This window comes from Theropithecus gelada, chromosome 14, assembly GCF_003255815.1.
Source record: "Theropithecus gelada isolate Dixy chromosome 14, Tgel_1.0, whole genome shotgun sequence".
NCBI classification, from domain to species: Eukaryota; Metazoa; Chordata; class Mammalia; order Primates; family Cercopithecidae; genus Theropithecus; species Theropithecus gelada.
The window spans coordinates 15,024,239-15,036,634 of NC_037682.1; the positions used below are offsets into that span (position 1 = coordinate 15,024,239).

Genomic DNA, 12,396 nt, shown 5'->3' on the forward strand with positions numbered 1-12,396 from the left:
GCATTAAATATACTTGGTGATGTCTGTATGTCAGTTACAAGTAATTTCAGATACTCAATTTGTCTATAGCAACTGTGAAGTTACTTGGCTATTTTTCATCATTTTCATTTCATAAATGAGGAAGCTCAGAAAAAGAGTGACTTGTCTCAAAGTTTAGAAATTTATATAGACTTTGTTACAGAACAAAATTCGGTGCAAGCCTGTATTGGCTTTAACCAAGGAGAGTGGATTAGAGACAGAGAATGGATTTCAGAATAAGAGAATTTCTATTACTAGATGTCCTATGGCACAAGGTGTAGTGAAGTCAGTTTTAGAGTCAGAATTAAGACTCCAGCACTGTCAGATGCTAGAGGAGGAAATTTGGGCAAGTTAATTTTCATTCTCATTTTCCTCATCTAAGAGATATGTCAGAGGATTAAATAATATAAAATAGTGCAGAGCTGCTTGACATGTTACATTATTCCCTTTCATACAATCCTAAATATGTAGATAGAAATACAGAATCTCTCAGTAACTGTTTCATATTTTCCTCTATGTGATTTTCAATAATTTGGTTTCTACCTCCAACCTGACTAAAAATGGGCTAGTCAGGATTCTTCTCTTGAAGTCAAAAGCTTAATTGTGGGAGGTGGGGGGGGGGGGGTCAATTAAGCCATGTAAAAGGAAATCTTTTTCATCTGCAGTCTAGCTGTTAGGACTACATATTCAGAGGGCAAAGCATTGGCCTGGTGATATAGGGGCAATCTACCTTTTCTAGGCTGAATGGCCCTGGGAGTTTTGCCCAGTGTGAGTGGCCTGGCATCATGGAGATTTACTCAGCACGCTTGACTGAGCCTGGCCCTGGCTGGGAGGATTATGTTTCATCCAATGCTGAAGTCACTTGAAATTCCCCTCATTCATCCAAAGATACAGAAAAGAAGTAACTCATGGTATTGCTAAGAAAAGAACTTTATTGTTAGCTATTCTTGCATCTTTTGTTTTCTATGTGTTCAAACCAGATTGATCCAAACAATCTTTTATGTTAAGAATCACAAGCACATAGATTTTATCTCACACCCTGACATTTCATCAGACTATCAAATTATCTTATTCTGTCTTTATCTGTAGTTCTCAGAGTGCTATAGAAGCCAAGAAATGAAGTTTTTATCATTTTTCGGTTTTTGAATGTACCCACATTCAGAGAGCTCATTCTTGGATGGGTCTGATGCTTGCAGTGGAGGTGGGATGAGGCAGGAGGCCAAACCATTCTTTTAAAGAAATGTCCTGACCTAAAAACTACATTAGTAACCACACACACACACACACACACACACACACACACACACACACAGAGAATCAAGTGAAGTGAAATCCAAATTCTACTCCCTCCCCATCCCCTTCCTCTTTACCAATCCCCTTTGCATCCCGGAGGAGGTCTCTCTGCTTCTTGTGTCTCTATTTCACCCCTTAACAGAGATGCTCAGGTATCGCATGAGGAGCTGAGGATTCACAAACAAAATTCAATCTAAATAACTTTTCAGATATGTCTTTCTGAAATATTTACTAGTCCTCTCCCTGTCTGACAAGTGATCACAACAATGAGTCATCCTTTGGGCATTAATCCATAGCAGCCTGAAATAACAGCAATACCAGAGCTATGACTTTACATTTTCCATTTTTATTAAAACTCTCACTTCACTTAAACCTGATTATCTTAAGGCTAATTTTATTCCATGTTTGGCCTTCAAATTTGTGCTAATTTGCAAGCCTTTTCCAAATCACCTCTTACATGAATACAAGAAAAATTCTCATCCATGAAATTACTTGACTCAGGAAAACGGATCTCTTTACCCACAGAGAGGACTTTTCAGAAGGTACTCTCTGAAAAGGAGACAGAAGAAATTGTTTTTACAAAATGAGTTAGGGCTAGAAACTAAATCTATGTACCTTAAACTGTAATTCGATCTATAGAGTTATACCATGTATGATTTCCCAGAGATCTTGTCCGTATCAGATCAAGAGAATAAAACCTAATGAACAAAATCTTCTTGGGGTTCCATATCCCTAAAAAAACATAATTCCATAGTGTCATCATTATCCTCTTCTTTACTATAAGACACACACCTAGAACACTAATCCATTGTCAGTCCCTTTTTCTATTTATTCATTTCAAATAAACATGATGCAATGTCTACACATTCAGATCTCATACATGTTGCTTTTTGTGGCATGGCCTACTGATCATTTCCCCCGTATTGTTTTCTAAGATTAGCTTTCCCCACACTTCTTTTGGGTGCGTATTGTATGCTTCTTGAAAGACAAATACACAGCGTTTTGCAAAGTGCTGAAAACGCACTTGGTAAAGACTTGGTGATTCTGTGCCTTAATTGTGACTTACACATTTTTCTATCTCCTCCCATTCAATGGTTAGTACTTGTACCTTTTGTGGACCCTCTGCCACTTCAAGTCCACCTCTTATACATACATACTCCTTTATATGCAACTCATGAGAGCTTAAGCCAAGCTCCACTGAGTTCTGAAACTTCTACAGATGTCTGCTGCTATACCTGTTGAACATAAAAACACTTGGAGAGGGGACACTCATTTTTTAAAAACTTTTTGTTTGGTGGAGGGAGTATGAGGACAACATCTTATATTAATAAGCAGAAACTTCATTATTTGAGAATGCTGCTGTTGAGCAGAAGAAATGATTAAGACAAAGTTTGAATGGAATAAGACTACACATTCAGTGCCAAAATTACAAATGACCACCTCTTCCCTTCTCTCATGACTTCTATTTTGTACTCAACCAGTACAGAGTATTTTGTAGTTTTGTATTAAGACACAACTCCTACTTCCTCCAGGAAACTACTTTGGGGCCCTGTTGATCTCCTTCCTTTAGCTTCCTAACAAACCTAGGACTTATAATTTCGACTGTGTGTATGTGCGTGTGTGTTTGTGTGTGTGTTTACAGAATCTCTGGTATCTTCAGTGAGAACAGAGTGAGCCTCACCCTTTCCTCATGACTAAGTCCAGAGAATGTGAGGTGAAGGAGTTCTATGACTTTTTAACTTGAGTAGTATTCCACTCACTGTCCACAAGGCTTGGGTTACACTGTCTGCATCACTGATTACAGTAACAGTGTGTGTGTGTGTGTGTGTACACACAAACAACCATATTGCCACAAATGCACACTAGAAAGCAGGGCCTTACCTTCTCTGAACTGTTACAATGCCTAGCCCAGAGTACTCTGGTAATAGTGACTTCATGGAGTTCTGTACACACACCCATGTGAGAAAGGATACAAGCTAAGCTACTCATCCACACCTCATGAAACCTATGGGAGCTAGTCCTGACTCATGGTTCATTTATGAATACAGAAGCCCCAATTAATTAAATTAACTTGGTCTCCCAATCCATGATCTTGAGTTTTAATTGATAAGTATAAAATAGACACACTTGAAAATTTTTGCATTCACATCGCACCACCAGTACATGGCCTTTTCCATTAATGTCCACATTGATCAACCTTTCATACTATGTGTGCTTCTCACAAGAAATTAAAAGCAGAGCCTGCCCCTTTGTTACACAGCACAGAAGCTTTACTGTATAGTTTCAGAGTCTCTGGTATCTCCAGTAGGAACAGAGTGGGCCTCACCCTCTTCTCATGACTAAGTCCAGATAATTTGAGGTGAAAGTTTGATGACTTTTTAACTTTAGTATTCCACTCATTGTTCACAAATGCTTGGGTTACACTGCCTGCCTCACTAATTAAAAGTGAGGTAACCTGGTATAAGCTGTGCCCAACCCAATATTCGAGAACATTTAGTGAGCACTTTAAAATCAGGCTGTATTACTAAACATCCCCAGCTTCCAAAGTTCAGAAGTGTGGTGGGCCTAATCATTTTCCAAAATGGAATCTTAAGATCTCCAGCTGCCCTCTTCACTGCCAAGTATGAAAAACAAATCCTGACTTTAACGCTAAAATTCGCAACTGACTTCTGAGGACATCTAATGGCAGCTGTTTTCCAGCGACGGGAACAGATTACATGGATGCATCTTCCAACACCCTGTGACAAAGAGGTGCAGTGATTCATCACCAAGCCTCTAAAGTGCAAGGCACATAGGCTTTACAAGAATGATCTGTGTTCAAACTCTGTGTGCCACTTGTTAGTTGTGTGAGCTTAACCAAATCTCTGTGAGCCTGTTTTCTCATCTACTGAATGGGAGCACCACCACCTTGTTCACAAGGTTGTAAAAGCTGTACATAATATACATAAAGACCCTTGGCATATTGCCTCAATATAGTAGATAATAAAAGTTAGCCATTATTATTTTTATTCTCTTAAGAGTTTAAATCGACTAAAGAGTCTGATTTTAAATTGAATCTTCTCAGACCGAGTCATCCAGAACTAGAATTAACATATGTATATTCTGTCTGTAAGGCTGTTAAATGCCTGTAGAGGTTACTTAGAAAGTTAGAAAGATTAGAACCCTGAAGTGGAAGGACGTTGTCCCTGCTCCCACTCTTACACCTGTAGCACGTGCACGCGTGCACACAATCACACCCCCCAGGCTAAACTTGTATGCCCATTTGTGTATGTCTCCAATGTTACTTGATGAAAATGCCTGTAGTCCTTCAACAGGCTGCAGGTGGTCAGAGAAGAAAGAGAGAAAGTGCCTGTAGTCTTAATCGTTTTCAGAAATTTAAGATGCGAAAGCGAGGCCCCAGGTAACTATCTATATTCCATTAGAAGAGAAAGCAAGGGAGAAGGGGCTGCTACACATTCTTGTTGTTAGCAATATAATGGCTCCCACGTGCTGGGATCCCAGTCTGATGAGAAGAAATGACACGAAGGTCATGGATGGACCTCACTGTCCACTGTGAAAGCTCCTGCAGCACCTTTAGGCCCCACAGCTTCTTCTCAAAGAGACCACCATCTCCAAAACTAAAAGGCATCCCATCAGCCTCATTGCGGGGAATCTTGTATTCCAGGAGTATCATTAACTCCTCTATCTGGTATGCAAAGGCAGCAACTTGGAGAAGAAGGGTATGTATAGCTTGATGGAAGTCACCTTTGGTTGGGGTAAAATGCACCTGCTGGTCTTCTAAAAGCCTGGCCAACAAAACATGGAAGGTACGATAAGCTTGAAGGTTCTCTTGGAGTCGCTCTGCCTCGGTCAGCTCACTCCACTGATCAGTGCTTGCCACTGGCACCCCATCCACAGAATCCAGGTTGATGTTCTCGTTCAGGCCCTGATGCTTCACCTGGCCGAGGATACAGGAAAACACCACATCTTCTGTAATCACCCCAATGTCCTTAAATCACTCCTAAATTTCATACAAAATCTCACCCACCTCTCTGGCCAAGGATCCAAGCTGTAAAGTAAATAATAGGTCTACAGTAGGAACTCTTCATTTGAGCTCCATGACTGCGCTTTAGAAATACCCAGTACTCCCTGAAATTGAGTACCTATGGATTTTTCTTGGAAGAATGTTCAGATTTCATTGAGTTCTAAAGTTTGAAAACTGATTTAGAAGAATTTCTCCTTCTCACTTCAAACTTTCTAACTGGAATATTTTAATCATATTAAAGTTTAAGTATTTTTAAACATACTTGTAGACACTGGCCACAACTAGGAAGCCCTGGAATATAGCCATTGTAGAATTTCTCTAACTTCCCTCTCCCCATTGAGCACTCCCAGAGAGTCTGAATTCTGTCTGGTGAGGCTGTACAAAGATAAATCAGTTCTCAGAGAGCCTAAATTCAAAACTCTCCACAGGGGCTGGAGTATTTCCACAGCATATCTTAGGTGGAAATTGATGGGGATCCCCCGGCTATTAGAAGACAAATCTGGAACTCCACAGTTAGCTCAAGAATTCGAAACTTCCACAAGTCTCCAATGAATCTTCTAGGAGATCCTTTTGATAGCTTACCTTTCTCTTTAGACGTACTCTACTTTTGATGCAGAATACTAAAAGGTGGGTGGCTAATGCTATATAAGAGAAATTGGTAGGATTTACAAATTCCTCCCACGTTCATAGTACTCTATCCCATAAACCTTTCATTTACATAGCTGAAAAATTCAGAACAATGGCTATGAAGAACCCAGAGGGCCCATGGCTAATCTGTTCTAGTAGTATTCAGGATATATGCAAACCAATTTGGAGTAGCCTCCAAGACATATAAGCCAATCCTATCTAGAACCCCATATATATTTTCTCATTCAAGTAACATATCTCCTAAACAGCCTGAAGGAAGAAAATAAGCTCACATGGGTTTCCTCAAGGGAAGGGCCCATGTCAAATAACCCATATGAATGACTATATGATTAGAGCTTTCACAATTGGTAATGGAGCTGATGCATGATGGTAAGTTGCTGGATCAGAAAAGATGAAGGGAAAACAGGTAACAGCAAAATAGGCAACTTACATAAGATTCCGTAAGAGCAGTCACGTCTGAACGAATCTTCCTTGCTAGCCAGATAGAGCGGCTACAGAGGTCCCGACGGTGAGGGGTCAGCGGTGAATGCTCTGCGAAAGCCATCCCTTAACTGTCCCAGGAAACAAGTGAGCTGGGTTTACTCCTGTCTACACTGGTCCAAATAAGAAATGTGACTCTCACAGACTAAACCCACTGCACATTCTCTACTAATGGGATTGTGCACCCCACCCCCACCCCCTGCCTGACTCAGAGGTGGTAGCAAATTCCTGGCTGTGGATTTTTGTGCCTGTGGAATGAAAGGGCCCTTTTTAATCAGACTTTTTTTTTCCCTTGCAGCGTCTGCCTCCATCTCTCTCCTCCACTCAGTACTTAGCACACTTGTTTCTACATCATTGTTTTGCTTTTGCACTTAGCAACAAGGTCACTATCATACTAATCCTCATGGCACCCCTGCCTAATGTAATCTATCTCATACACACTTAGAATCAGTTCATTTTATTATCACTCTCCCTTATGCTTCCCATGTCTTTTTTCTCATAGGCTGGCGAAATGTTCATTCGATGAAATTATTATTGATACAGCTGCCATTTATTAAGCAACTACCATGGGTCAGACAGTGAGCTAAATACTTTAAAGCAATTCCATTTGATCTTCAGAATAATTCTGAGGTAAATGTTATTTCTCCCATATAATAAACTGAAACTTCAAGAAATAACATTCACAAAATCAAGTAACGAGGCTTGAATTTAAATAGAAGTCTGATTCTACAGTTGTTTCTCCCACTGACTTTCCAATTTCATTTTCTGTTTAGCTAGTTTACATTTTGTTCAAGAAACAAAGGTTGCATCAAGGAAGTCCTTTAAAAACAGCATTTTTTCACTCCCATCCTTAAGTACTTTTAAAGATAATTTAATTTAAATGTAAAAATCAAGCAAGGGAGCATCCCTTATTTCAATCATGGTGCCTTCCTGGTAGCTACAGAGGAGGAGGAAGGTACTATTTAGGCCTGTTCTCTTCCAAAGAACAGGAAACACCCAATGCTAACTTGGTAACATTTCTAAAGCAGTCTCACTCAAGTGACAACATGCTTTCCTTTTTTTCTCCCCTACCCAGTCATACCACATGCTTCTTAAAATAAGAGAATGAGCTGGACTTTGAAATGACAGTATAAGAGTTAAAAGGTACTTGAAGAGTTGTCATTCTATTGCATTTAACTTAGAGAATGATGCTTATTGGCTAAGGGCTAAAGATTTCATCCCTAAATGAAAGAATTAGCTTTCATTATTTATATCACAGATACTGCCAATAAGCTGAAACACATACTATCTTAGAAGCAAATTTATAAAAGTAAACAATAAATGGGAGATGTAAGAGAGCAGCCTGGGGCAGCTACAACAGTATGGCTTTTAAGAAGGCAGAAGGATTGTAGTTTTCTCTTTTTCAAAACAAAAACCAGTACTTGATACAAATATTCGATTTTGAGAAGAAGTATTGATATTAAACGCTATCAAGGTTTTGTCATTATCAGGGTAAAATTAACCTCACATAATCCTTAATGTTCCATCTACTAGGTTAATACGGCCAGTTTTCCTAGGAAGAATTTGTCAAAACATCAAGATTTCCAAGTTTGCTGAATAACAGAATCATATCATTTCAGCATTAGAAATCAAGAACTAAACAGTCAAAAATCAACCACCTGATTCTCAACAAAAGCAAACAACAATATGCCCCACACAACACCTGTTCTGAGAGCATCTGATTTGCTTAGCAGCATCACATGTTTCACCCCTAGGATAACTGTAACTCAGTACAATCAAGGAAGACAAGTTGCTTCCATGAAGACAACTTTTATTTTTCTTCTTTACATATTTATTTTTAATATGCCTTACCTAGATTAAGAGAAAACAAAGATTTGAAAAGCAAAGTATCCCTTTTATTATAATTTCTTTTTACATAACCTTTTCAACCTATATTCAGGTAACTACCTGTCTCTCCCATGAAAGGAGAAGGGTCCTGCACATTACAACAGGCAAAAAAGGCTTTTAGGAAATAAAATATTTTAAATTGATCCATTACATTTGTTCAATTTTCGAGTACACTGGAAAGTGGGAAAAACACAAAAGGAGAAAAAAATGGCATTTCAAACAACCAGACTATAATAATCTTATTTAGATTGGTAGTACACTCTTTATATTTTTTCCCCAAACAGGTACAAAGGAGGTTCAAGTGCTCTATGTGGATGCTAGTCTATGCCTTAATATTTTTATTTTACTCCCAGTACTCCCACGGCCATGGCCAGTGTTTGCCTAAACTCTCTGAAGCATATCAAGGAGTCTCAATTATGCAAAATAATCTGAGGCAACCACAAAGAAGAGGGATGCACATCTCCCAGAAATATTCAATAGTTGTATCTCAACTAGAGTTTCAGAATTTAGAACCACCAATTCAAGATGGAAATATGCAGTGGGAAGAGTTATTAAAAAGGTAACAGAATTTGACTAAGAGTATGAAATGTAGAACTTTAAAAGAGCTCCCTGGAAGGACAATGAGGCATATGGAGCAGAAAGGAAAGCAGGGAAAGGGCTGAGATAGTTTAATTATACCAACTCTTTACTATGCAGCATCCCTTTATCGAAAGGAAAAATATAAAGTCCATAAAAAATATTTTGGTATTGCAAACTGCTGCAATAATTTATTGTAGGCAAATGATAGCTATGAAGAGGGCTGTTGATCCCTAAAAGAAAAAGTACAGCAAGTTTCTAATTAGTAAAACTAACTGGTTGTTTTTTTTGTGGGTAGAGTGGTATCAGGAGAATACACTTTCTCCCATCTCAGAAAGATTTTTAAAAATGCAGTTTGCTTTTGTGTAGGAGGCTAAAATATCCGATGACTAACCACTGCAAATGAAATTTATGGAAACAAAGGATAAGTGTGACGAAAAAGCTAAGTGTGGAATATAGATGATAGCTAGTCAGAAAGTATAAAAGGGACCTGAGAGTAGGACAACTTTTTTGTAGATTCATCCAATCAATCTTGTATTTTCAAATCTACTCAATATACCAAAGTCAACTCCAAACCATGTTGGCAGGAAAGCATATTCTACATTCCTTCTATCTTTATGCCATTTTCTATCCCCATATTATGGAGAAATGGCAAATCTGCAACGCTCTGAAAAGAAACAATAGCACATTTGAGACTGGTGATTGTAGGTGTCTCACTCCCTATTCCCTGGCATCTCAAATGCTAACAGTAGTGGGTATAAAGTAAGCCTCTTTCAGAAATGACATTTTGTTACTCTTCTTTTTGGGAAAAAAGAATTTTTTAAAAAAATTGATAAACCATGTTTGTGAAAAACAAACTTTTTTTTTTTCCCCAGCAAAACGTCATTCTTTGCAATAGCCATCACGCATTTCTGACAATAAACAATGAATAGCGTAAGCCTTCGATTCTAGCTTTTGAGGCACAAAGGATAGGAATTACTCTTTACCTGAAGATGAGCCAAAACAGGATTTGGGGCTTTTGGCGATATGACCTTGTACAAAAACACTACCTCTTCTCTCCAGTGAACAGCAATAAGCAGTCCATGCCCCAACACAATCTCTATCCCTAGGAAATTGTGATTCCCAGAATTTTAGGTGAAAGTCAAAGCAATTATTATATAGGATTATTAACTTTGGCTATTGAAGTTTTTCCTCTTCTGAAGTGTTACTAAAGGGGAAAGAGAGTTTAATTTGACTTAAAATTTTAGGACTCATAGACTTTGTTCCTTCACTAACAGCAGTGTCCTTCACTAACAGGGAGCTGGAATGAACTGATGATAAAAAGCAAAGCAAAAAACAAAAAGCGAGGAGCCAGAGATGGGCCCCAAGGGAAATGTAAGGAAATGGTAGGGGCAAAAAAGAGAAAAGAAATAAATTCACAAGAAACAATCTTCTATCTATAACTTAGATTCTGAACAACCCTCCTCATCCTCTCAAAATTCCTAAGTCTCGACGCTCTAAAAATCTCAAAGAGCATACTAGTTACCACGAACCTAACATTCTTCCCTAAAAAGGCTTCCAAAAAAGCACTAGGCTATTGTAGTGATTTTGTTAGTGCTGAGGACCAGCTTTCTTTAAAGGCCACTAGAGAGCTATGATTTCAGAGGCTGGCTGTGCTTCTTCAACCCTATGTCTTGCCTTCAAAGTACCTGTTATGGAAGGGATCCCATGTCAAAATAATCTAATCTCTCTCTCCCAGCCCCACAAAATATAGCAACAAAGACTCCAAAAAGAAAAAAAAAAAATCAGACTTTGTTAATAAATAAGGAATCTCAGGTTCCACAACACAAAAACACACATGTTCAAAGTGCAAATTTCTGCCATTAGCCTGGGACTTTTCTCGTCGCCTCACTGATACAGAGCCCTGTCTTACAGTCGAAGAGACTGTGTAGAGGGCAGCCCTCTCCCTATTGGGAGCCTGCTTCCAAGCAAGTGAGCACCATTGAGAGCCATATGGAGGTTTGGGAGGGGGACTGAGATGCTGGGATCAAAGAGGAGGGAGGTGGTCCCCATATATCCTTCCTTTCTGAAACCCAGTGGGGAATAAAGGAAGAGGGGATGAGAGATGTGTGCTGTTTTAACAGCTCACCCTGCTAAGGGGCCCTAAAGTGCCAAGTCAAGCTGCCAGCCTCCAGAGATTAGAATTCTATGGTATTTGAAGATAAGTGTGCTGCAGGGGGTAGGAGCCAGAACCATAGGGCAGCAGTAGAGGAGGAGAAGGGATTTAGAAGACAGTAATATACTATTAAAAGTTAAAAGCTGATCCAGAGCACATCAGAGTTACAGGTTGGAAAGGAGGATCTGCCGATGAGCAGGAAGTCTGCTGATGGCTGGAACCCAGTATGAGAATAACCCTCACTTTAAGAGCTGCTGCTGCTTCTTTTTTGTCTACCTTTCTGGTAAAGACAACATCATCAATTTTATAAGGGGAGCAATAGAGGGAGAACAGGGGATGGGGATTGGAAGGGGGTGCGTGTATGTATGTGTGTGCTGTGATCCACAATGGAAAGAGCAGGCCCTTCAGTTATTTCACTCGATTTTAAATGCTTTAGATTTTTTTTTTTTGTCCTTTTTAACCTTTAAATACAAAGTCTGAGCTGTCCCATGCCCCAAGTCTTCCTGTCCACTAAGGTCCGGTAGAGTCTGAATCTTCAATCAGAACCTCTGTGGTAGCACCGAGTATATCTGAGTTCATAACCAGCCCTTCAGTGCCTCCACTGCTGCCGCTTCCCACAAAGATCTTCCCATCAGCCATCAGGCTCACCCGTTCTGTCCCACTGCAGTATGACTTTGACATCCCTTCAGCTTCTAGCAGTAGGCACTCTCCAGAGGTTGAGTTTCCCAAGGGCTCAGGAAGAAGAGGAAGACCCTGACCATCTGAAGGCTGCGTCAGGGACTCTGGGTTAGTGCCCAAGATATCTGTGCTGGTGATGAGGGCGCCTGCATTGGCAGCCAGAGCTTCTGCAATCAGCACCTCAGGGTGGCTTTTTGCCTTGTGTGCCACCACGCTGTCCTTCTTCTCAAATTTTTTGCCACAGATATTGCAAGAAAACTGGTAGAAGGAGTCTGCATCATGTTTCTTCATGTGCCAATTAAGAGATGCCTTTTGTCGACAAGTAAATCCACAGATCTCACATCTAAGGAGAGGAGAAAAGGAAATGGCTGATCCAACAGAGAAATAAAGAGTGCTCTTATTCAGGGTCAGGGTTAGAATTCAGAGCTCACATATATACATACATACACAATAATCAGTAACACACTTCTTTTGAAGGATTGGGAAATGTTACTAGATGGAAAACTTATCTGATTTTCTTCTGTTTGCTTGAAAAACAGAGGGAAAATAAGAAAAAGGCCACTAACTGATGCTCCCAATCAACATCCACTCATTTATTTGATGAAAGTAAACAGCAGTGGAAACTAAAATGTTTGTA

General features: G+C 39.6%; 2 protein-coding genes across 3 annotated transcripts in view; both read right to left on the reverse strand.

Moving 5' to 3' along the window:
- Positions 1-3,568: 3,568 nt before the first annotated feature.
- CNTF (ciliary neurotrophic factor) lies at positions 3,569-6,801 on the reverse strand. The gene is made up of 2 exons (XM_025355657.1): positions 6,414-6,801; positions 3,569-5,248 (listed from the first exon to the last, which is right to left on the reverse strand). Exons 1-2 carry the CDS (start codon positions 6,525-6,527, stop codon positions 4,760-4,762), a joined length of 603 nt encoding a protein of 200 aa, XP_025211442.1. The 5' UTR covers positions 6,528-6,801; the 3' UTR covers positions 3,569-4,759.
- Positions 6,802-8,256: 1,455 nt separating this feature from the next.
- Positions 8,257-12,396, reverse strand: part of ZFP91 (ZFP91 zinc finger protein) — a 41,682-nt gene continuing 37,542 nt past the window's right edge. For both annotated transcript variants that reach the window (XM_025355653.1, XM_025355652.1), the window contains exon 11: positions 8,257-12,102. In XM_025355653.1, coding sequence (XP_025211438.1) covers positions 11,592-12,102 — 511 coding nt within the window. In that variant the 3' untranslated portion in view covers positions 8,257-11,591. The remainder of the gene's footprint in view (positions 12,103-12,396) is intronic.

Excerpts from the sequence above, each read along its gene's own strand:
- CNTF (XM_025355657.1), bottom strand. The coding sequence starts at position 6,527 with ATGGCTTTCGCAGAGCATTCACCGCTGACCCCTCACCGTCGGGACCTC. Across the intron at positions 5,249-6,413 it reads CTGCTCTTACGGAATCTTAT|GTGAAGCATCAGGGCCTGAA; the intron begins GTAAGTTGCCTA and ends ATCCTCGGCCAG.